The 26,767-nt window shown below is 37.4% G+C and overlaps 2 protein-coding genes across 2 annotated transcripts in view; one reads left to right on the top strand and one right to left on the bottom strand.

Moving 5' to 3' along the window:
* LOC308704774 (uncharacterized protein) overlaps positions 1-26,767 on the bottom strand; it is a gene marked incomplete at its 3' end in the record, with an annotated part of 525,175 nt that overhangs the window by 362,725 nt on the left and 135,683 nt on the right. The gene's annotated exons all lie outside the window — the stretch shown is intronic.
* Positions 10,204-26,767, top strand: part of iglon5 (IgLON family member 5) — a gene marked incomplete at its 5' end in the record, with an annotated part of 63,898 nt that continues 47,334 nt past the window's right edge. Inside the window, 2 exons of the mRNA XM_081388014.1 lie at positions 10,204-10,376; positions 17,438-17,514. Coding sequence (XP_081244140.1) covers positions 10,204-10,376; positions 17,438-17,514 — 250 coding nt within the window. The remainder of the gene's footprint in view (positions 10,377-17,437; positions 17,515-26,767) is intronic.

The raw sequence follows: 26,767 nt of genomic DNA on the forward strand, positions 1-26,767 counted from the left end.
TAAAAATAAATTAAACCTAAAAAAAAAAAATTTAAACTAAAATGGCAACAGCACGTAATTGAAAATTAAACTAATATTAACATGAAAACTAAAAATATGAAATATAAAATATAAAAATAAAACTAAAATAACAATGGACTGACTTCATAGTCACTAAAAATGACCAAAACACCCGTTGATTCACAGACAGAAGTGAAGTTAGTGTTTATTTTGGTATTAATGACGTTCAGACATGTGAAGTATTCCTCAGTCTGTCTGTGACGTTCCACGGTGGCACGTGTCCTCCAGAAGGTCACAGATCTTCAGGCTTACATAAGGACCAGCTTTGAAACACGGCACTCAACACTTCAAAAAGCCTCGTCGTGTTTCCTCTGACCCAGTTCTTTAATTGAGCGTTCTCTTTCTTCCCTCTCTAATCCCTCATGAGTCAGTGTTTCTCTGTCTCTGCGTGTGTGTTTTCCTATTTGCCGCTGTCCTCCTCTGCCTCCTCCATCCTCTCCACTTCTCCTTCTCCACAGTCCGACATCATTCTTTCCCTTTATCCAATCTATTTGTCTCTCGTTCCTCTTGAAAGCTGCTATCCCGTAGCTCCTCCATCTCTCGTCCTGCTGGAGATTCTGCAGCTCTGAGCAAATCCCAAGGCTTGTTTCTCCTCTTCCTGCAGTAGAGACGAATCACATGTGAGATCTCTTTAATTTTTCAATTGCTTCTCCTAGACAGCGGTGAGATTAAATGGAGACTTTTGCTGACGTCTCCTGTCTCTACTGCACAGTAATCTCAGAGTTTCAGAGGAAATATCATCCATCTCTTCTCAAGTCTACAAACAAAAGTAAGAGATCTCAGTGTCAACTCAAAATGCTATAGTATTCGTTTTATAGTTCACTGTAAAACCCAACAAGTTAACTCAACTCAAACCGATTGAGGAAACTGATTGCGGCAAACCATTTAAGTTTAAAAATAAATACATATGAGTATTGTGAACTTATATATATTGAGTCATGTATTTTGAGTTCACAATACTCAAACTGAGCTGCAATCAAAAACCCAGACATCTCAATATCACCTCAAATATTTCTCATCATTATCTTGTCTATGCTATCCACATTTATGTCAGACATTGTCTATTTTTATTCCTATTATTTCTATCAATTAAAGTTTTCAGTTTCTGAACTGTTTCTCCTGTTATTCAGAGGCCCAAAAATATGCAGATGCTGATATTTAATGTATGAGGACAAAACGTAATATCTCATGTAAATCACTGAGATCTTTATAACAGTATAACAGACTACTGACATAAAAGGCATATAAATATCAGTCGTCACTCTATATCTGCCAATAATCTGTCTCAGTAAAATGATATTTAAATGCTTAGTTTTATGATCAAAGCTCTGTTTTAAAACACATAATGCAATGCACTACAATGATGAACAAATTAGCACTCATCAAAAGCCTGATGATCGTATTTTATACCTGCATGACTTTTCCAAAAAAAATGATCTATTAATTATCAAGTAAACCGAAGTAAATGTTCATCTTGAAAAATTACTAATAATATAAAAGTTATTCTTATGTTTACTTTATGAAATCAGTGCAGCTTTCATAGCACAAAGACACGAGAGAGGCCTGAAGATGGACGTTTTTACAACGACTATCAGACGACAGAAGGCACTGAGTAGATTGTGAGCAACAGGCTTATCATGGAAGTTTTGATCATGTTGATCATTCAGAGGCCAGAGAAGCCTCCTCTGAGGAATATCTGCGGTTCTGCAGAGTTGAATAAATCCCATGCTTATTTTGTCTCAAGCCAAGCGCCTGCCAACCAATTACCAACCGCAGTGCTGGGTGTCTTCACAGACGCTCTCCGCCTCCATCACACACACACACACACACACCCTTGACACTAACAGCCCCGCTGCCATCACCTCCAATTACTGAAGCCCACAGTCCGCCCCCCCGCGGACTCGCTCCCGTCTCGAACTTCATGCCCTTCTCGTTTTGTTCCCCCAACACAATTACAATGATCACACTGGGCTTTTCCCCCCAGTGTTCCCTGAGCCGTCTCCTCACACACACATTCCCTCAGGAATCCTCTCCGGGGTTTCCGAGCCGTTGTTCTCGGCTTTAATTAAGGCGGCTCTTCTAGTTCAGTCGTACACAGGGAGTCTGAGGACCCCCTGCGTCTTAAGAAGCCCTGAATTTATTTATTTTTTAATTATTTTTTTATTAACTGGATATTTCACCGCTGGAGAGATGAATGTGTATTTAAATTGGGTCATTTATGTAGTAGAAATGTGAAATTATTTTAGAAGTTGGTGTCTTCTAGACTGAGAACAGCCAGAAAATGTATTTTTGGCTCATGTGTGATAAAAGACAACAACTCCCAGAATGCACTTGCTTCGCTGCCCTACGAGGCCACTCCCATCGGTTACAGAGGGCAGTATCGGAAGAAATGAGACAACTAGGCTACTAGTCGACTCGAAACTGAAAAGACGCCGTTTTATGGTTAGATCCCCATATGGGCGGGTTGAACACATGCGGGACGTGCGCCTCCTACTGGCTGTAGTCTCTCGCCTCTGATGAGCTAAATGACGATTCGATTTTTGTATCATCTGAGTTTTTTTCCAGACACACAATACAGAAATCTCTCGTCTCAGGGGGACATGAGGGAGGGAAGCACGGTCACTCCAAAATACTACCGGGTTTCTACTGATACAAACCTTAAAGGGGTGTTTGATTATGATTTGACTTTTCTAACTTTAGTTAGTGTGTAATGTTGCTATTTGAGCATAAACAACATCTGCAAAGTTACAACGCTCAAAGTTCAAAGCAAAGAGAGATATTTTCTTATAAAGAAATCGTCTTTTAAGGACTACAACAAACGGCTGGTAGAGACTACACCACATTCCTCCCGGGTTAGTGACATCACCAACCCTAGAATTTACATAAACCCCGCCCCCGGAACATGATTTATAGATTATCATGACAGAATATGCTAATCAATGACTAGAAGATAGACACATCATCTTCATAAATTCATCAACTAACCATTCAGAAACGTCCTGTTGCTTCTACATGTTGTCACTTCTTCTTGAGTCTCTACATCATTGTCTGACTCCGGATTGAACATCAACATTGAAATGTTCAGTGCTTGTGTGTGTGAGGTAAAATGACACAAACTGTTGTAGCTCCGCCCACTGTGCCGGGAGCAGCAGCTCATTTGCATTTAAAGGGACACACACAAAACGGTGTGTTTTTGCTCACCCTCAAAAAGTGAACATTTTAACATGCTATATAAAAATATCTATGGGGTATTTTGAGCTAAAACTTCACACACACACTCTGGGGACATCAGAGACTTATTTTACATCTTATGAAAAGGGCATTATACCACCCTTTTAATGCTAATCAGTGAAGTGTCCCTTTAAGAAGCACTGAAGATCAGCGAGCGAGAGGGCGTATGACGTCCAGTCGTACGACGCTTCCCGGCTGTGCAACCTTCTCCATTCTCCAGTCTGAACTGAACAACTGCATCTGCCATCTGTCTGTCATTCTAGAAAAGTCAAGTCATCTTTATTTCTGTAGGGCTTTATACAATACAGATTGTTTCAAAGCAGTTTACAGTGATAACAGGAAAATGATTCAGTGGTGCAAACAGAGTTCATCTGGTCTACAGCAGATCTGAAAGAAAATAATGTCCCATTGTAAAGATCATCAATTATTAAATCAGTTCATTTCATCAGTCCTGCAGAAAACAGTGATGTCATCGTCCAGCTCAGTTCAGTTCTCATACAATAATACTATCTATCTATCTATCTATCTATCTATCTATCTATCTATCTATCTATCTATCTATCTATCTATCTATCTATCTATCTATCTATCTATCTATCTATCTATCTATCTATCTATCTATCTATCTATCTATCATCTATCTATCTATCTATCTATCTATCTATCTATCTATCTATCTATCTATCTGTCTATCTGTCTGTCTGTCTGTCTGTCTGTCTGTCTGTCTGTCTTTCAATCTATCTATCTATCTATCTATCTATCTATCTATCTATCTATCTATCTATCTATCTATCTATCTGTCTGTCTGTCTGTCTGTCTGTCTGTCTCTCTGTCTTTCTATCTATCTATCTATCTATCTATCTATCTATCTATCTATCTATCTATCTATCTATCTATCTATCTATCTATCTATCTATCTGTCTATCTGTCTGTCTGTCTGTCTGTCTGTCTGTCTGTCTGTCTGTCTGTCTCTCTGTCTTTCTATCTATCTGTCTATCTATCTATCTATCTATCTGTCTGTCTGTCTGTCTGTCTGTCTGTCTGTCTGTCTGTCTGTCTGTCTGTCTGTCTTTCTATCTATCTATCTATCTATCTATCTATCTATCTATCTATCTATCTGTCTGTCTGTCTGTCTGTCTGTCTGTCTGTCTGTCTGTCTGTCTGTCTGTCTGTCTGTCTGTCTGTTTGTCTGTCTGTCTGTCTGTCTGTCTGTCTGTCTGTCTGTCTGTCGAATCTATCTATCTATCTATCTATCTATCTATCTATCTATCTATCTATCTATCTATCTATCTATCTATCTATCTATCTATCTATCTGTCTGTCTGTCTGTCTGTCTGTCTGTCTGTCTGTCTGTCTGTCGAATCTATCTATCTATCTATCTATCTATCTATCTATCTATCTATCTATCTATCTATCTATCTATCTATCTATCTAATTTCTTTGCATTTCAGTTCATTTTAATTCTACTTCATTACATTCAAATTCTAATTACAATTCTGCATTCTGTTTACTACCTATATTCAAATTTAAATGTAATTTAAAAGGCATTCTCAATTCAATTCTGAATTCGGGGAGGTGTTTGTTTTACATAAAAAAAAAAAAATAGCATGAGAAAACTAAGAGAGTTATTAACAGATCACCTGTAGAAAAATCTGAAAAGTTTTTAAGTAACTTCATAATTCATCCAGTGATCTGAGCTGATGATTTTTCCTCACAAACACTCGTTATAGATCTCAGATAGAGGCTCTGCTGTCACTCTCTTCTTGTTTCTATCCCACATTCATACGACACGCGTCACACACACTGACACGCTAATGATTGTGTCTGTTTGAGAGGCGCTAATAAACTCAAGCTGAGCTGGATATTTGTGCTCAAGCTATTTTTCGTCCATTGTTTCCGTTATTTGAGTGATCCTGTCAGCGAACGGGACTCGTTCTCCTCTAGAACTAATGAGGACTGTAAAGTCTCTGCTTGGCTGTTTAATGTTGACGCATTGCCCAGAAGGAAATGTACAAGTGTCAACAAGCGGAGGGGTTTGGGGGTTTGGGGGGGAACTTTAACTTTTATTTGGCAGTAACTATGATAACACATTTCAGCTTGGGATGTGCACAAGTACCCGAGTGCTCAAGTTCTTGTGATTATTATAAAAAATTGTTATGTGAATTTGAAAAATTGCATGACTATTTTTGCAATTATTTTTAACAGCAGTAAGACCTTGTGGTGTGTCATTAAAGCAACAGGCCATCATCCCACACACTTATAAATTATCATGCTGTTATAATGAAAAATGTTGTTTTAACACCATACGTGTCTTTTGTTATACAGGAATTATTGCAGATGTAGATTCTCTTCCAGGACGTCTGAGCGTGTTGGTATCTCTGTTCCTGTTTGTTTGGCTTTGTCTCTCGCTCCGCTAAATGTGGCGTGTTGCCTGCAGGTCAGAACTGCATTCACTCTTTCCTCGGATAAACCTCCTTCCTAATTGAAAGCTTTCCTGAAAGTGGTTCGTCGCCTGTGGGTTTTGAGGCACTGGAAACGTCAATCATCAAGATGTAACAGATATGAGAGAAGTCTTCTTCACCCAGTTATTTTGTGAAGAAGTTTGACTGACTGTTCACACCGTGATCCTACAGACCAAGTGACACGTGTTCTTACTTGCGTAGTCAGACTTTTAAATGTGGTCGACATCGCGGTTTATCCTGACCAAACATCGAGAGACCGACTGACTGAAGTGGAAACCAACCAGTAACAATTTGTTTACGGAATAGATGACGAACCGCCATAATAAACAATAGGTTTGCTTGTGAATTTCTAGTTGTGAGTCTATATATTTCAAAGTATTTTTCAAAGATTGATGGCACTAACTTGGAAAACTAAGTATATATAGCTGTTGCCATTTATATATATTATTATTATAAAATAAATGACATATTTATATTTATATACACATATAGATAGATAGATAGATAGATAGATAGATAGATAGATAGATAGATAGATAGATAGATAGATAGATAGATAGATAGATAGATAGATAGATAGATAGATAGATAGATAGATAGATAGATAGATAGATAGATAGATAGATAGATAGATAGATAGAATATATTATTATAAAATAAATGACATTTATATTTATATACACATATACATTATACCTATAGAATTTATATATATATAATGTGTTGTTAATGTATTATTATACATATATATATATATATATATATATATATATATATATATATATATATATATATATATATATATATATGTATTATTATACTATTATTATTTAGATATTATATATATTAGATAAATATTATAAATACCTCTTTCAGTTTTTGTTGGTGTATTGTTTTTAATATCATAGGCCAATTATTGGATTTAATTTATATGCGTCTATAAAAAGACTGAAAGTTCGTCAAAAAGTCTTTGTTAACACGTTTTGCAATCGTTAATTTAAATGAATGGAAGTGCTTTTTTTCCTTCTAAATATCTCTTCTTGAAAAAGACTAAAAGTCTGGTTGACAGAAGCAGAAGAGGAATCGTTAAGTTCCTCTCGGTTCCTCTCTCCAGTGGGCGGTCTGTGGGCTCTCACACAACACAAAGGCTTTAGAAAACAGAACAGCCTTCATTTGTGACATTGTATCAAAAAGTGTTTTTTTGACCTCTAATCCTCCTCTGACTCGTAACCCCAATCTAACGAGACACGTCCCACAGCCGGAGCATCAAAGTCGGCAGAAACAGCCCTTCTTTCCAACTCCTTTCAGAAGTTGCTTTGAAGTAAAAGTTCACTCAGCAGCGTTTTAAGGACAACTTATTCGCTATCTGTTTCCTATTGATTTCCCGTGTCATCTTCTGACAGAAAAGAAGAAGGAAGTCAGACGGGTGCAGAAAGACAGATCAATGACGGCGTGACCTCCCGCGGGGGCATCGGACTCGCGCTTCACAGCGATCATTAACCAATCCCACACTGTCGATCCCAGAAAAAAATACCCATCATTTCTGTCCTCACATATTCCCCAGTGAACACCCAACAGGCTAATTTCTATGCAGTTTGCTTCGTTTTTTCCTATTGAATTCATAAACGCTGTGACTGTAAGATATTGCCCATTATTTCAAATCATTGCGAGACATCAATATCTGAGCGCCGAGCGACATAAAGACAAGAAAGCGTCTAGACGACGCAGCCACACGACTCACGCTGAGTAAAAACTGCTCTTCCTGCGTGTTCCTCGTCTCCTGTTGGCGTATGAGCCTGTGTTTCCCTCAGATCTATTGATCTATTGAGCATCTAAATTAGCAACAATTAGTCGTGGTGGAGGCTGGTGATTCTTAAAGTCCCCCTAGTCAATAATTTCATCCCTTAAAACTGACATAAATGACATATTTAAAAGGTTTTTTCCTTCTTCATGCCTTAAAACAGCTTGAATGTAACTCGACACCCTTGCCTAGTTTAGTATGTGCGGTTCTATGAATATGCAAATGAGCCCCGCCTCCACTCACTCACTCAGCTCAGAGATCCACTGGTTGACGATCACACGTTGATCTGATTGGTTACAAGGTAGTTTGTGATGTCAGAAACACAAAAGCGTGTTTTTGAGACTGTCTTTGGTTCACTGCAGTTTTAAGGAGGAAATACTCAGCAATGCTGTCGACTTATGAATTTACACATGGTTTGTCTTAAAGCGTATTAAAAACACCACATAGACATATAAACAACAGTAAAAGCTGGATTTTCACCACAGGGGGACTTTAAGATGCAGGACAAAACGTGTCTTACAACTTTACCTGTTTTATCACTCACTTCCTCTAAAACGACCTCTCCTCAGACCATAATGCAATATATATTACTCTTAAAGGTGCATTGCGCAAGTCTCTGAGTTTTTGCAGAACTATGCCCCCTCTGGCGGCAAGCGAAACTGCAACCAGAAGTGTGCACGCTCACGGACAAAAGTTTTCTTTTTTTTATCTTACGTGGAGTTTGCGTTGGTGTTTGAAATAAACTACAAGCCGGTCTCTTAGAATCCATCTTCTATGGAGAATGGCGGCGAATACACAAACCTGCCAGACATAGCCAGGTGAGCGTGCCGTGAACGCGCATGACGTCACGCCCAGTCTAAAATTCCGGCCCGAATCCCTCTTATTTATTTTACTTCTCAGAGAAGGGCTCATTCAGCCTATCAGGCAATTGTTTAAGCATGCATGGGTTAGAAAACGGGTATTTTTTAACATGAAAAGTTGCTTAATGTACCTTTAAGAAAAACTTAATTATTTATTTGAAAGATTGAATTAATATTTCTGTTTGTCTTAAGCGTAACCTAATACATATTTCAGTCTACGTAAAGTATTGTGTTATTGTCTGAGGAGAGGTCATTTTAGAGGAAGTGAGTGATAATTTAATATTACTTTGCTAAAATAAACAGTAATGTTGAATAAAATTCACTATAAGGTTTCCCTGTTACTATTTCTCAAAAGTGTCTTTATGAAAACATTTATAAAATCAGGCAATATTAAAGTCTGTCTTTGGTGAGTTTTATAGTTGTTTTTAATTTTTTTATAAATGAACAGCCCAATTATTACACTTATATTACAGTAAACACACCTCAAAACACTGTTCAGATGTTGTATTGCAAGACATTTGTCTGTTTTTTGTCCTTAAACGCTCTTGTTTGTCTGACTAATTTCTTACCCATCTCATCCCATGCCTCCATTGCTAATTCCAAAATGTCATTTTACAGCTAACGGAAGCTTGAGCCACTGAAATACAGACTAATGCAGTTATTAATGCAGTTATTAATGCAGTTATTAGAGAGAGAGAGAGAGAGAGAGAGAGAGAGAGAGAGAGAGAGAGAGATTAAATGTGTATAAATTGTGTCTGTGCATCTTTCATTGTCCGGCAACAGCGTCTCTACTGTAAGTTTATCTGTTTCAAGAGTGTGTGTCTGTACTGTGTGTGTGTGTGTGTGTGTGTGTGTGTGTGTGTGTGTGTGTGTGTGTGTGTGTGTGTGTGTGTGTGTGTGTGTGTGTGTGTGTGAGCGGGAGAAAGAGAGGATGTGCTTTCTGCACATAATAAAACTTCATTTTGAGGCGTTTTTATCCTATTGTTTTTGTTTTATACTAAATAAACTATATTTATTTGCTTTGTCAGTGATGTTGTGGGTTTTGGTTCTTCGGCTGTAAGGACCTTTAAAGAATAGCTGAAATCATTTGGCGCAGTGATATGGAGCTGTAATGCGGTCAAAACTTGCCTGAACTATTTTAGCCGTGCGTTTCCCTGAAAGTAATTGCACTCCTTAAAACGTTTGTCAACCAATCAGATTCAAGCATTCAACAGCCCCGTAGTATAAATGTATATTTTCTCTGTGAAAAGCATGATATGTCAGCACTGTCAAATTTGCACAAATTGTAAAAAAAAAAAAAAAAACATTTTATGTTGGTCCTATAGCAGGCAACATCAGAGAAAAAACTAATTTCATGTATTTTTTATATTCAAAATATGATTTTTAGCATACTTTAAAAAACTAATTTTATTAAAATATCAATATTTATTATAATTTAATTCGAATTTTGTTATTTATTATTTTCTTAAAATGTTTATTACATGTAGCATTACAACGGATTGACGTTTTGTATGCAATTCAAATAGAACACGTAAATTTAGATCTTACATAAGCTCTATATTGTCCCAGTACTCCAGATTCAACAGTCCTCACAATGAACTTTCAATATGAACCCTAAACGTCAACCGTAAATCCAGTTAATGCACGACACTATTTGATCAAACCCTCCCTTCGGAGTCGACGAACCCGACGGAAGCCGGTCACATATTCCTCACTGTAGGCGGACTGTATTGACTTCTCTTCCCCCTTTCACCTCTTCCTTGGCTTTGGCCAAGCGTGCAAATGGCAAATGGACACAGGAGTCCCCGCGGCCCAGACAGCCCATGTCTTATTCATGAACGCCGGCCACTCGTGTCACACTCCATATGAAAGGACAAGCTCGGGCCTGAGCGAGGCTCCCACGGCTGTCCTCCATGACATTCCTGCTTTACGCCCGTTCTGCCGAGGCCCGGAGAAACAACCGTGATGGCCATGCGAGACGGGAAAACATGGCTCTGTTGCGGCGTTCTCCCATGATGCATCACTGTATGCACAGCTGTCCGCTTTGACATGGCAGGGGTAATTGGTGTGTATCCCTGACTGCTCCGGATCCTAGTGTTCACTGACTACATCCTGAACCTCATGAGTGACTGACGGAGAACTTTCTGCATAGGCAGCAACTCTTTACATCATAGCTCTTCTCATGTGGAGACTCGACTCTACAGCTGGCAATGTTGCTGAGATAATGATGCGATACACTCTTAAAAATAAAGGGGGTTTTCGCAGCAATGCAGTTGGAGAACCAGTTTTGGTTCTCCAAAGAACCTTTCGGGGATCAGTTCTTAAAATAACCAACTTTTTAATACCCTGAATCACCTTTTTTCCTTGAATGGAAATATTCCATTGATTTTAAAGGTTTTTCATAGAACCATTGATGCCAATATAAAGAACCTTTGTTTTTAAGAGTGTAAACAAAAAACAATTGTATATGTAACAATATTTCACAAGATATTGAACTATTTTATTGATTTTTTTTGTGTGTTGAATGAATTGCTAAACTTTTAATTTAAAAGCCTTGAGGTTTGAAGGTTTATTAGGTGCAAGTAGCTTATATATTACTTCATATATATATATATATATATACATTTAGTTGTATTTACTTTTTAAGGAGTTAAAGTTTAAGGAAATCCAGAGTTAAAAAGACATATTTTCATATTTACCTTCATATTTAACAAATTCACTTTTGACCAGGATGGAAGAAAACTTCATTTCCCAGAATGCATCACAGTAAATTCATGTTCGTGTCACTCCAATTCCTGTGTGTTGTAGTCAGTTGCATTCAAATCCAATTCTTCAGTTCTGAATTTTGCACAAGCCTGTATTTTACACAGGATCCACATAGTGCTTTCTCAAAAATTGTCCATATAGTGTCTGTAGTGTGCGAATGTTGGCTCAAAGTGTAGTCTATGTAGGGAGCTCACTAGCTTTTAGACCAGAAGACCAGCGGACATCCGCAGATAAGCGGCGTGTGGTTCAGTGCTGATGAAACTTCTTGAGGAATATTATGGTGATTTATCTGAGGGAGCGGGAATGGGAATAAGGAGGAGCTCACTCAAAAATGCCAATCCTGACTTTATTTACTTTCCCACAAACACAAAATGAGAAATTACAAAGAATCATGATAGAAACCATCAAAGTTACATGAGTTTGGAAGGACAGCATTTTTTATTTTTGGGTGAACTATTCCTTAAAGTGATTTCATGAATAATTAACCTTTAAGTTATTGGCTGAGGAACTGATGATTGTCTAAGAGACGTCGAGTCAATGAATTCTCTCAGACGGAAAGATTTGCATTAAATAATTTCTATGAAACTGATTGATCAAGTTTTAATGGGATCCACTGATTTGCGATCGGCCTGATTTAGAGATTCAATCCGTCATTGGCATTATTCTTTTTCATCTTCTCATTAACTCGCATGGTCTATCGCTTCTCTCCCATTTAACTGCGTCAGGAAAGGGAAATTATGCCTTTATTAAAATTTAATTGCGGGCAATTTGACTCTTTCCTCCTCAAAAAGTCTTTTGTTATTTACAGATAAAACTTTAGTGCGCTTGTAAAGCATTTTAGCAGTATGATTCTCTATTACAATTACATTCGGATCTACTTCATTCTCAATTTATGCTTATTTAAAAACTTGTGGACTTAGGAGGTTCAGGATTTGCTGGATTTCCTCAATATATGAAATGCTAACGATTTCCGCAGAATAGTTGGAGGGACGTTCTCATTCTAGAGAGCATTTGATTGGACAAACAACGTCTGTCTGAGTGCATGAGGATGTCAGCAATATTTTGGTCCAAAGACTGTAAAATTGAAATGCCGCACTGGCTCAACCAATGGCAGATCTGTCTGGAAAGAAAACCTGCTTGAAAACTGATTATTTCTGCAGTTGTGTTTGGCAATGCAAGTGATGCAGAAAGATGTAAATGTCAAAATGTACAGAAAACAAATGCTATGTAAATGTGCTTCTGTTTTACATTTGTGCAAACCGAATAAAGTGTGCAGAAACACACTGGGCTAAAACTTAAAGATTTGACATTAATATGATATGCACCAACTACACTGAGACATTTGTGTGACTGGTTCGTAATGATTTCACGGGACCGCAGTGCATATACACACGCGTACGTGAGAGGAAAAAGCCTGTGCATGAAAGTGTGTGTGTGTGTGTGTTTATGTGCATATACACATGCTCGTGTGAGTAATGGACACTGCAGTGCTCTGGTGCAATGGGTCCGTGGAGAAATCTCTGAAGGGCTCAGATGACATGGTCCTTCCTTTGCCCCATATACAGGTTTCTGAACACACACACACACAGAGAGAGAGAGAGGGGGGGGGGGGAGAGAGAGGAGGGGGACATTGCAGCATCCCTTTGGCTGAGCTTCATAAATCACACACAACACTGTGGCGGGATTATGTTGTCTTGAAAAAACGGCAACCGTCTCAGACAGGTGGAGTGGTATCGACAAGCTATTGTACAGCGTTATTTAAAGAGAAACACTGCGATATGCAGCCTTACATGAAGGAGACAATGTGACAGGAAAATAAAGCCTGCCTGCTTCTTCTAATAGTACATGAAGAGGACTTTAAAAAATGAAAGCTAGAAGAGGTTTAAAGGGAACGAGACAAAAGAAAACCTTTCTTTCTTTTTTTTTTTTTTGCAGAGGGCAAGTGTGTATGAGAATCAGGAATGGATATATCGGCAGAGTGTGTCGAATTCTGAGCGATATGGCAGTGTAAAGACATGTTGAGACTAAAGTCTGCAGTTCTCAAGGCCTGATCAATAATTTAAACCATGCAGATTGGCAAAGAAGCCCACTAATGCTGCAATGATGGCTGTTCGTTCCCTTAAAGGGATAAAGCGGCCATTAATGAATTTCAGCTCTGGATCTTTTCTCAGCACTTCACACACATACGAACAGTATAACAATGACGTTGGTTTTAATGTACTAATTCCAGTGTGAATCCTCATACAGTGCTTTTGAAGTGCATGCAAGTGGAATGACAGTGCAGAAAACAGCGTCTTCTCGACATGAACAACACGATCCAAACTCTTCCAGTCTCGGATACAACTAGTGTTTGAGGGGCAAAGTAGACGCTGTTCGCGAGCAGCCAATGAAGACCATAGTCTGGCATTATGCAAATTTGTTACATTGTTAGGTATGTAACAGGAAGTGATGATGACACTCTTTTTTTTTTTTTTTTGTCGGACACTTTGATCTTTAAAACTTTGCAGATTTTTACATTCACAAACATCTGTATTATAGCCTGGCAAGCCAGACCTACATCAAGATGTTAGGTCTGGCAACTCACCATAGACACGGCTCAATCCGAGGGGCGGGATAAACGGCTGTCTTTCAGATTCCCTCTGCACGCAATAGGACAGCGCTTCAACCAACCAGAGCGCTTTCCCAACAGCGGAGCTAGTTGATAGATTCAACTTTTGCCATATCTGGCCGGCAAAACTACGAACACATCTTCCTTTTTTTAAGAATGACTTAAGTGCCGTTCTTTGCTCTTTTCTCAAAGAAAAACTTAACTCCAAGTCCTCCAGAGTCGCGGACAAAGCCGATTCGAAAGATGTTCGGCAGCAGCAGCCGCCATTCTTTGTTTTCAAGTGGCAGCCGTCGCAACTCTGTTGTCATTATGTTAAGCCCACCCCCGCCTTCTCTATACACGACGTGATTGGCCTGACCCAATTTAGGTTTTTGCAGCTCGAAATTCAATGGAGAGTTGCTAGACTACCCTGGCTGCAAAATACATTTTGCTGCCGCTAGGGTGCGTCTAGATTTCTAGGCTGTATTACACACTGCATGAAATATAATATCTGAAAAAGCATAATTGGGGCACTTCAAAAGTCTTAAAATATTTGAGACATTTGACATCAGTAATGCTCAATGCCATTGGTTCTTGCATGTCACATGACCACGTTTGAAAATGCGTATGTTTCTACAATTGAGAGCAGTAATTTCAGAGAATGTTGACTTGAATTTCAATCTATTCATCACAAATATATTAAATATTTACATGAATAGGTGTAGTTTCTCTAAACCAAATATTTAGGTGTACATTTAAGATTCATGTATTTGAATTGCATATAAAATTTACATTATTACTTATTAAACTTGAGCAAATGCAGCTTTAACATAAACTAATAAACTTAATGTAATGCATATTTGCCAGTCAAACTGAATTTCTGTTATTGTGCTAATAAACGTAATGTGTTTTAAATAAAAGTAAATCAAATTTAAATAAACTTTTTTCAAATACTGCTTTTGTTTCTTTCACAATTAACCGGTTTATGCTGATTCTAAGCTATTGGAATAAATGCATTTTGAAAATGTGAGTATTTAACAAAAATCATGAATTAATGAGTTAATGATCAACTATGCCATGATTTTTTGATTTCAGAAATCTTACCCGTTTCATTCATGTATGACTGACAAATATGCATCACATTAAGTTTATTATGCTTTATGTTTAATTCAAATGGATGGAAATTTCATATCCAATTCAAATACATAAATCTTAATGCGTAGACCGCTGTTGAAAAACAAATACAAAAATATTCAAATGAAAAATTGCAGGAAATGTACAGACTTTAGTATTTCTGTCAGTTCAAATGTAATACAGATTATTTCAATGATATATTGAAATCTAGATTTGAAGCTTCTTTTCAAATCCATTAACTAGAAGCATTCATTTGATCTTTTAAAAAGGCCCAATTTTCTTTAAAATAACCTGTGCACCACGTCTACCGGAAGTGCTGTTTCTGTCAGGCATAATTTGATTAGGACTTGCAATTTTCCCAAGTGCTGTTGAGTTTTGTGTGCAGATGGACTGCGGGCGGGCCGACCGAGCCACTCATGCCACTCCGCCAGCGCCAGGAGCAGATGCAAAGAGGCATGAAGACTTAGAAATGTGTTTTCAAAAGAATATGAAAAATGGAGGCAGAGAGCAAGAGAGGAAAGCGAGGAGTGTAAAAAGAAACTCTTGATGGTTCCTGTAACTGAGGGACGTCCTCTGGGAAGCCTGTTTTTAGACAGCAGAGAGCCGAACAGCACTTTGCAATTAACTAGAGTAACAGGATAAAGGGCTAAGAATGGGCATGAGGGGCAGCCGAGGCCTGACAAAGGCCAGAAAATGGTCCATAGGGAGAAGCAGATGAAGGTGTGTGTGGGATAATGGGATTGCAGAACGGTCAATTTGATTTTAGTGAGCAGCTCCGGTCCAGGGTTTGAAAGACCGGCGAGCTTCCCGGGATTTAATGGCTGCTCATGATGGAGAGTCCAACCTTGCTGAAAAAATAAAGCGGAAACCTGCCTGAGATGGTTTGCTGGTCTTTACTGATCTGGTTCTTTGGCTTCTTTGGATTTGGGGTTTAAAAGATTCTTGATATTTAATAGGAAAACTTTGGCCGATACCGATAATTCTTTATATTTGAAAGCCGATATATTGACCGATAAATCTAAATCCAATTTTTTTTATAGAATTTTTGAGAGCTTGGTTACAAAATAAAAGTCTCTCCGTTTCAAATCCACGTCCCAAGCACACAATTATAATGTTCTCATTATCATTTATGTAGCCGATATGAAAGCGCATATTGCACTTAAAGTATTTTTTGTTTTTGAAGTGATTACAATCACATTTCAAGCAAACTATCATGTGGAACAGTGTCTCAGCTGATGGAAATAATACATTATCTATCAGATTTAATATATCGGCCAAATTTTCTTTTCGGACTGATAACGATAACATTAAACATTAACATATATCAGCCGATACCGATATGGTGAATCCTTAATATTTAGTCATATTATTGAACTAAATAATGACTATTGTCTTCTAGTGCTGCTTTATAGCCGAGTCGAATTACAGTAGTTTCATAGGCTATTTAAAGTACTTTACACAGCTATTGAACTGAACTGAACTGAACTGAACTGACTGACTGAATTATGACACTATTATCCCGAGTAGAGCTGCTTTATAGCAGAATTTGAATCGGACTCTTATTTGATGAAGATTGCATCGATGATTCTGTTATTTATTTTGCTTTGAAACAATCTGTAGCGTATAAAGTGTTATAGAAATATAGGTGACTAGTGCGGTTTTAGGCTCTTGTCAGCTGAACACCACTTTGTAAAATATAATTCTTTAAAAAATGGAAAAGGAACTGGTAATTTTGTTTCAAATATTTTCCATATGCTACTGGTTAGTTTTATAGGTTAAATCCAGTTCACAACAGGGAGACTAGCTTTTGTCATCTTTCTTTAGTGTGTAATGTTGCTGTTTGAGCAAGAAAAAGCTCTGCAAAGTTGCAGTTATTCTCTATATCAGTGTTTCTGAACTCCCTGAAACGCCTCCATTGTAGTCTTGAGTTTCTTCCGGGAACGAACACGTCACAATATTCCTCATTTAAATAATGAATATGCAGAATAAAGGGGCGGGGCCTGGTTGAGTTAGTTAGTAGTGTGTTAAACTGGCGGTTATGGTAAGGGGCGGGACATTTCCCAAACACTCTCGAAGCGCTCGACCAATCACAACACACTGATCCAGCCGACCAATCAGAGCACAGTGTGCTTTTCAGAAGGCGGGGCTTCATAGAGACAGGAACTAAACAGAGCGTTATTGACAGACTGGGAAGAGAGGAGCCGCAACAATGGAGAATATGAGGAAAATAATTAACATTAAAGCATGAAAACCTGTTCTAGGAGAGCTCAAAAATAACACCAAGACTTGAAAAAGTTCAGAATAGGTCCTCTTTATATAAAGGTCTGTTCCCAACAGAAAACAACTGTATGACTTTTATTTGAAATATAGTGTGTGAGTCATATGGACCACTTCATTTTCATTGTAATTACATTCTCCTTATTTTGTTCCACGGAATAAAGAAACTCCTACTGGCCTGGAACGACATGAGGGTTGAAATTTCTGTGGGAACTATTGATTTAACTTTTCATTAACGAACTTCATTAATGGTGTGAAGGCGAGGAGACAATGTGATGAAGACGCCGTCTCTGCAGCGACAAAGAAATGGGAGGAATGAAGGAGGAAGACGAGGCGGTGAGAAAGAAGCCATGAGTCTGAGCTCGATCTGTGTGACGGATCTTCAGCGCTGTCTTTGAGCCTGTCAGAGACTGACTAAAGATCTGGCTTTGTGTGACACATCGCTACAAAATCTCCATCAGACTGTTCCTGTCGGTCTTTATCTCTGGCCCGGGGGGGGTCTCTCTCTCTCTCTCTCTCTCTCTCTCTCTCTCTCTCTCTCTCTCTCTCTCTCTCTCTCTCTCTTCTTCTTCTTGTTCGGTCTGTCTGTCTCTCTCTCTCTCTCTCTGGGGGTCTGAACTGTGAAGGGCTGAGGGAACTGGTTGAAGTTGCGCGTTCAGATAAGCCGGGGAATTAGCAACAGAAGATCAGGCGTGCCGTCAGTGATGAGTTCAGGAGTGGATGAGAGACGCACCGATTATGTGAGCCAGTCGCTCTTTTGGAGTCATGCTTTCACATTTGCATTTATGCATTTGGCAGACACTTATATCTGGAGCTACTCAATATAAAAAATTTATCACTTCTCCTTGGAATCAAACCTAGATCATGGTGTTACTATTTTCTTCAGTGAATTAATGTTTTAAAGGCATTGCTTTTTTTATAGCCACTTTGGTTTACATAAAGTCTGGCTCACTTTGAACTTAAAGTGTCCAATCAGTTCATTTTTGCCGTTTAACCCTATAAAGCCTATCGTATCTGATATGCACATTTCTAAGGCCTCTAAATAATCAAAACTTTGCTGAAAAACATGCCTTCTGTCTATTCTCCTTTTTTTTCGCAAGTAAATGCCTTTTTAGGATATTTGCAAAAACGGATTTTTATAAAAGTAAATGTAAGAATAACTTTGATATTGTTAGTAATATTTAAAGATGAACACCTACTGGACTGGAGCAACTTAGGTTTACTGGATTATAAATACATTATTTTGTAGAAAAAATTGGTTATATACAAATATGGCTTAGGCTATATATTGTCCCCACCACTTTTTAAAACATCTTCACGGCACGGATGTACCAATACAAATAAATCAAACATCTCCAGTTAACTAGCAGAGCATTAATTTTGTTAGTTCGTCAATTAAGAGTCGTTCTAGCGCTGAAATGTGTTGTTTTTGAAATCAAGTGCTCAACGAACGCGCGCTTCAATCCGTTGCGGACACTGAGCTATTCGTTCAATCTCACACACACACACACACACACAATTATACATAAAATGAACTGGTAGGGCTATTACCATACAGCAAAAATGAGTCAGAAGACTGAAATAAGAGGATGAAATGAGTTTTGTTTTGTTACATTTTTATTATATTTTAATGTTACGTGTAGCAAAATGCTTTCTCTGTATTCAGGTTTGACTGTAGTAATAATAATGCAAAAACTTTGCAAAAAAATAAAATAATTTAAATTTAAACCTTGACAAAAAGTATTATTTGAGAATTACTAAAAAAAAAAAACATTCAAATTCACATCTTAAAGGGATACTCCACTTTTTTTGGAAATAGGCTCATTTTACAACTCCCCCAGAGTTAAACAGCTGAGTTTTACCGTTTTTGAATCCATTCAGCCGATCTCCGGTTCTGGCGGTACCACTTTTAGCATAGCTTAGCATACATCATTGAAGTGGACAAGACCATTAGCATTTCTCTCAAAAAAATGACCAAAGTGTTTCGATATTTTTCCTATTTAAAACTTGACTCTTCTGTAGTTACATCGTGCACTAAGACCGACAGAAAATGTAAAGTTGCGATTTTCTAGGCTGATATGGCTAGGAACTATACTCTCATTCCTGCGTAATAATCAAGAAACTTTGCTGCCGTACCATGAGTGCAGCAGGCGTAATGATATGACGCAGCGCCTGAAAATAGTCCCCAGCTCGGTAACTTCCAACGCTCCCTGTGCAAGCAGGTTGTCACGTTGGTTATGTTGACGGAAGGTAGCCTATTTTCAGGCGCTGCGTGACCCATGAGACTGGTTTTGTGGTCTAGGGTCACAAATAGAGTCCGGAACGGTCCACTGCCCGTGTGACCTCTGTCATCAGCTGATTCAATGGTGCCCCTCAATGCCAGTTCGTTTGATACCAGGAATTCAATAATGTCTATTATTGCAGACACATAAAGGCGGGTTCGAGTCTGAATTAACTAGGGCTGAAATCTCTTTTCCTGTGGAACATCGCAATTGCTGCTCTTTCCAAATAGCCATGCCAGATTCGCATGTCTGTAAAATCCTTTCGCTTTATCTGCCGCATGCTTCCAAGTGCTAAAAGCAGTGCTTGTAAACACAGAGTCACTCCCGCCAAATTTCCGACAGGGAAAACAAAATGCCGAATCTGCTTGCTCAAGCCATTCCCTATCATTGTACCATTTTGGCGAATATGACCACTAACAGTCATTTTTATGTTCTTGTTGCAGGTGTTGTGGGTTCTTTCTTTTTAAAGGGGTGGTTTACTGCTTTTTTTCTTTGCATGATTGTGTTTATGGGGTGCAATATAACATGTCTTCGGGTTTTTTTTTGTTTTGTTTAAGTCTTATTTTTCATAAATTTCACCTTTATTGTAAGCCGCTTTCTCCTCTGTCATTTGAACGACCGGTTGACTTCCTGATTCTATGAAAACACTCCCTCGGAAACAGGCAATGGGCTCAGATTGGTTAGTTGGGCCGGTGTGTTGTAATTGGCTAAACTGCGTAGTGCATGTTGTCCGGAAACTTCATGCCCATTACCTTTACGGGCGAAAGTTGCATGTGCTCCGGTCAAATGTAAATATCAGACCCAGAAAGCGGCAATGAAGAGAGTCAAGCAACCTCCGCAAACACGGCTCTTACAAAACGTTTCTGAATGGTACATTTTTTATTATTATTATTCTATTCTAATCTACTATTATTATATATGTATTTCGATATGCTGTTACTTGAAAATGCTACTGCTGCTTGTTAGCTTTTGAGATACGGTTTTCTCCTGATTAAACATTTAATATAACTGAATAAATGACTGAGTAATACCGTTTTTTAAAGTTATTGTTTTAACTTCAGCAGTTTGAAGTTTGCTGTTGCGATTAGGCTACATATATATATATATTTTACTTTATACACGTTTGTCTTATACACACAAAATAGCATCGAACTAACTGGCTATAAACAAACAGCGTTGGCATTTGTTTACTTTCTTGATCAAATTGATCGTCATAAAATATACATGGAAAATACATTTACAAAATTAGTGCATAATTACAAATTCAGGTTCAAAATGTTTGTACGCGTTTGTACGTGTAAGTGGCTACTAAAGCCAGCGCTGGCATTTGTTTACGTCCTTGATAAAACTAAAACATTATGTCTGAAATTATACATGCAAATACATTTCCAATTATTAAGTCTTACTTACAGGTTGTGGCCCAACAACTGCTGTCTCTGGTTGTAAAGTTGGAACTGCTTCATGTTTTAGTAACAGTTTCTTGTTGAATCCGGCATTGAATTCGTGGAGATTCTGGAAGCTGTCTTCCGTAAAATGTGCAGCACAGAGAGCTAAATTACGATGAAATTTTCAGGAACATAATCAAACATAAATTTTAGCCATTGTTGACGTACTACAGCGTCCGTATGAAGCCTGAACACAGAAGACCTGGCAGCTGGGTGAAAATAACACACTTTCGACAGCATGGCTACAGCTCTCCACTATAACTCCTCCTCTTCGACGAAGCCGCAGAAATATGGCCATGCCCCCTTTTTTGCATGGGTTAGTTACGTATAAAACCCGGGAAGTACCTCGTTGTAGTCCCATTCGAGTCGTTTTTGTAGGCATTAAACTTCCTGATTTTTAAAAGTCGATATCTCTGCTTACATTGAACTTTCAGCACAGCAACTTTGCAGATAATGTTCATGCACCAACAGCAACATTACACACTATTTAAAATGAAAAATTCAAATTATGCAACCTTGAAATTATGGAGTGTCCGTTCTCCAGTCTGTCGCCTTAGTGTGAACTTCCCGCAGTGCAAGAAATTTAACGTAATGTTGGGGTGAGGGAGCACGCTAAATCAAAAGACCAATCAAAATTCGACTGACTGTCCTTAACTAAAATGTTGTTATTTTAGCTTAATATTCACTCTAGGAAGAAAATGCAATTGGCAAATGTGATTTTTAAATACACTCTCAGAAAATAAAGTACATAAATTTAGGGGTACAGTGGCTTGTCACTGGGGCTGTACCCTCAAGGGTACAATATTGTACCTTAACCTTTAAAAGAAACGGTACATATATGTACCTGTTAATGCTTTTTGACCCTCAAAAAGGTACATACAGTACAGTATATGTACCTTGAGGTCCAATAATAAGCATATGGGGTACGTTAGTGTAGATTGTACCTTGAGGTACCTCCTACTGTACTCCTATTTCTGACAGTGTAGCATATTTTAGCATTAAAATCCCTTTAACATTCATGGTGATCTGAGGGGGCGGGAGAGTCCCGGCGAGGGGGCGTCGCATCAATAAAAAAACAATCTTTTTATTCAGCAAGGGCACAACAAGTTATATATTATAATGTTGCAAAAGATTCCTATTTCAAATAAATGCTGTTCATTTGAACTTTCTATTCATTCAAGAAGCGTGAAAAAAATTATCATTGTTTCCACAGCAAAACATTGTTTAACATTGATGAAAACAACAACCATTAATAATAATTAGGCAGCAAATCATCGTATTAGAGTGATTTCTGAAGGATCATGTGACACTGAAGACTGGAGTAATGATGCTGAAAGTTCAGCTTTGATCACAGGAATAAATTACACTTTACTATATATTTAAATAGAAAACAGTTATTTTAAATTGTAATAATATTTCACAATATTGCTATTTTTATTGTATTTTTTTTTTTTTTTTTTGGACAAAAAAAGAGAAGAGACTTCTTTCTAAAGCATCACAAATAATGATTACAAACCTTTGAATTGTAGTGTACTTTTTTTTTTTTTTTTGGGAAGCGTTTTGCAGAAATGTAGTTTTTCCAATGAGCCTATAATGCTGCAATGCACAGAGTGAACTGATCAGTGTTAAGTAAGTTATGTATTGCATTTTGAACACAGAAGAAGCAGAAACGAGTGTTCATCACAGCTGTCACCAGCAGTTATGAACATCAGACACTTACACCAGAGCTCAGCACACGGGCGACACGGACACGGCCCTCGCTGAAGTCGAGCAGATTTGGGTTTGAGGGAGACACATCGGACTTAAGAATTGATTAAACGCTCGCAGGCGGCCCTCGGGCTCGTAATATCAGAGTTTAATTGGAGCTGTCAGATGGCAAGTTAATCCGACCTCTCGTAAATCTGTGGAGATATTTCCGATGAAGGACCAACTGATGTATGACAGAACGGTCACATTAGCTCCTCTGCCTCGAGCAAACACTAAAATAAATCACAACATCGTCTGTTGTTCATTTATTTTTAAACCCTCTCTAACCACATGGTGCATGCTTGAGGAACTTCTAAAAGCATGCTTGAGTCTCAAGGAACTCATTTGGTTCACATGAAAATGGAGAATTAAAAAGTAAAAAAGGGCCAAAAATAAAACCGGCTCTCCGCAAGAAAAGGAGAATCCTGCTGAAATATTCAAAATATAAGAGTATCAGAGTATATTAAAAAGTCAGAATTTCCAACTTCCTACTTGGAAAAGTGCAACTACTTGAGTGGAAACTCTTCTCAGGATGTGTTTAATCACTTATCCTCCAGACTTTGTTTGCCAGGAGTCACTGAAGACACTTCATATACAGTAATATCATCAGTTTGCACTGACACTATTGGATGAGAATTGAGCTCTGATGACATCATTGCAAAAAAACATTCCCACTAATTCACCTGCATGATTTTTTTTTAATCACAAATAGTGATATTTTAGTATTATTTAAACACTTTTATACTATTTATTAATATTTTGAATGAGCTTTTTATATTTTTAATTTCAGTTATTTTATTTAAGTTTAAGTTTTAGTGGTTTTGTTCTTTTGTCATTTTTATTCGTTTTTATATATTTCTATTTAGCATTAATTGATTTATTTTAATTTGAGTTTTACTTTATTCAGCTTATTTTATTTCAGTCGGTTTCCATGACTACATTTCTAATTGCATCTAATATTTATATTTATTTCAGCTTTATTTCAGCTAACAACAAATTTTGAATGTTTTTAGTTTTCGTTAGCAATAACATCTCTGATCTTAATGTTTTGGCAGTTTTTAAACATCAAAGCAAGAATATAATCATTTCACATCTAATAATATGGCATTAATAATTCAATATTATTAATTCTGAGAGACATCTTTAGTGTTCACAATGCATCAGAGGGTTAACTTTAAGTATAATCAAAAGTCATTTCAGCTATTTTGTTTAATCTTGCCTTGTTGAATCCTCATTTTAAAAAAATGAAATTGGTGAAAATGAAACTATGCTGAATTGAAATGAATTGAGCTGAATAGCGGCACTGTCTTCTGTAGAGCTGCTATATGAGTCGCTTCATAACTAATGAACTTTACAACATTCACACATTTATTGAGCTGAACTGAATCAACATTGAACCAATTGAGCTGAATAACGACACTATTGTCTGCTTAGATCTGTACATGCTTTACAGCTGAAATTGTATTTGTTTCATAATTGAAAAACTTTGCAACATTAATAATGTTGTTTTCTTGTTTATTTCTAAATTAAACATGCTATTATTATTTCTTTTTTCCTCTTATGAGTGCAATATCACACAAGCACTTTAAATGGAACCAGTGGAGCAAATAGAGTTGTGCTTGAGCCCTGTATTTACAGTAGATTTAATAAAAATAAGTATTTACAGGTATCACTTCAGACAGAAAACAAAACATGCAATGACTGCCAAAGGAAAGTTTAAGCGGGTATAATGTGCCGTTGCAAAATAGAAGTGCTGAAGTACACAAGAAAAAATAACATTCAAACATCAGATATTTTAAGCATAACTGCAACATTATAACTCATTATTATCCTATGGCTTGCTTGAGCGGGCAAATACAATTATTTGTGTGTATTAACACTTCTCATTTGCATCTTTGCATAAAGTTGACCATTTCTCATTGCACTGCTGATCCTAAATCCTGTTCAGCTCCTATAGAAAATGAATGCAATTTTGTAGAACCGGACTTTAAGCATCAAGCATCCACTAATATTACACATTTCAGACTGATGAAGGATATTAGCCTGATATTTCACTGCCTCTGCTTTAGGATTGAAATAAATAATGCATTATTTATCAGCATTTCTTTCTTGTTTGTTTTTGTTTTTTTTCTCAAAGTTCTTCAAAAGTTACTTTAAAACCTTAATTTCTGATGGGAGATGATAGTTAGATCCACCACAAACAACACTGTGAAGTTCATGGTTCATGATTCCACGTGTACCAGATGTGGGCCGGATCTGGGCCGACACTAGGCCTATATGTTGCTGTCTTGGTTGTGTGTATCACAAAATCAGCTTGTGTATAACATTGACATTTTATATCCAGCATGTATGCATACAGTATGTTTATCTATATGAACATATAAACATTGAATGCTGAATGCAGCTCCATTTGATCTTCCGTTTTCAGTGCGACAAATGAGCTGTAAGTAATTACAGATGTTTTTTAAACATCTTTATAACTAATATTGCATTTGACAGCTAAAAAGGCTATTTGACACAAAACTGAATTAAAAATGCATAAAACACAGAGGCACTATTGGAATTAAATAGAGCTGGATGAAAGTGAGCGAATCACGGGAACTCCACAGTTTGAAGTCTTTATGCAAATAAAGTTCAAAGATTTTGTGCATATATATCTAACACTTGTAAATTCAGCTCATGTGGTTCATGCGTTTGCCTCATTAAACCTTTAATAGATGGGTCTGCAACATATTAATCCAGTTAATCACTGATTGATTAATGAATGAGTCATTTTGCCACACCCACTTTCTGCGAAACCCCGCCTCCAAAGACATTTCAGCCAATCCTGAATACACAAATATTATCCACATGGCCTTTATCTCAGTGACATCTGTCAGGTGTAGTGGCATAATATACTGTAGTGGCCTAAAGTGATGTCCCGAGGGGATATCTGTTTTTAATGACTACAAGTTTCAAAATATGAGGGAAGACTAAACTTGGTTAAAGTACTAATCTGATCAAATCAAAAAAAAAAAAAAAAAAGAAACCTACAGCTACTAGCTTCATTTTACTATGCACTGAAAAAAATGATTTGTTGAATTTAGTAAATTTTTTATCGTAAGTGGTTGCATTCAATTGATTTTATCTACATTTAAACAAATGCATTAAGTTGAACTAAAATGTATTAAGTTCAACTTAATGCATTTGTTTAAATGTAGGTAAAATCAATTGAATGCAACCACTTACGAAAAAACATTGATTAAATTCAACGAATCATTTATTTTATTTTATTTTCAGTGCAAAAAAACAAACAAAAAACAAACAAACAAAGGTTCTTGTTTCTGCATGTGTTCATAATTTCTTTGGATGACAGCCTGGCCAAAACTGAAGTCTGGACAATTTGCCATGTTTCATCCGTTATTATCACAAATAAAACAATTGACTCCAAGCACAACTACCCAAATTTTACAAAATATGAATAATATTTGATGTTAATATTCTTATAGGCTGGGCATTACTTTTGGTATGTGCTATTTTATTAAAATGATGAAATCTGTCATCCAGAACTAGTTTTGATCAGCAATTATTTTTATATTTCAGCGGTTAGTGTTTTTGAATTTTATTTTATGATTAACTTGAATGGATAACAAGCCACGGAGCTTTTGTCATAGCGCTATACGTGAACTTCCAGAGAGACTTTCTCCATTGATAACAACCGCAACAACAACTCAGCAAAACATTAAAAATAACATATGTAAGTGCATTTATCCAATAAAACCCCATGCTTGACAATTGGACATGCTTCCTGTTTATTAGCTCGTCCCTGCCGTGAGCTGTTTTATAATGTGGTACAGAAATCCCCAGTGATGCCTGTGTCATGCACACAATTACACACAATCCATTATCTGTTCTTTGAAACTGGGCATTTGCAAATTGTAGTTGTTGTTGTGTTTCATGAACAAGTCCCGCTACTCAATGACATCATCACCCGCGGGCACAAACTCTCAGATTCCCGCGCAAATCCGCGGCCAGGCTGCGAGACATTGATCCGTCTCTTGTCCAAAAGACGGAGGCGGTAGGAATTGTGATCTCCCAGATGCCCAGCCACACTAAGCCAGGTTCTGAGAGCAGATT

Source organism: Scardinius erythrophthalmus (assembly GCF_964197995.2).
Source record: "Scardinius erythrophthalmus genome assembly, chromosome: 16".
Lineage (NCBI taxonomy): Eukaryota > Metazoa > Chordata > Actinopteri > Cypriniformes > Leuciscidae > Scardinius > Scardinius erythrophthalmus.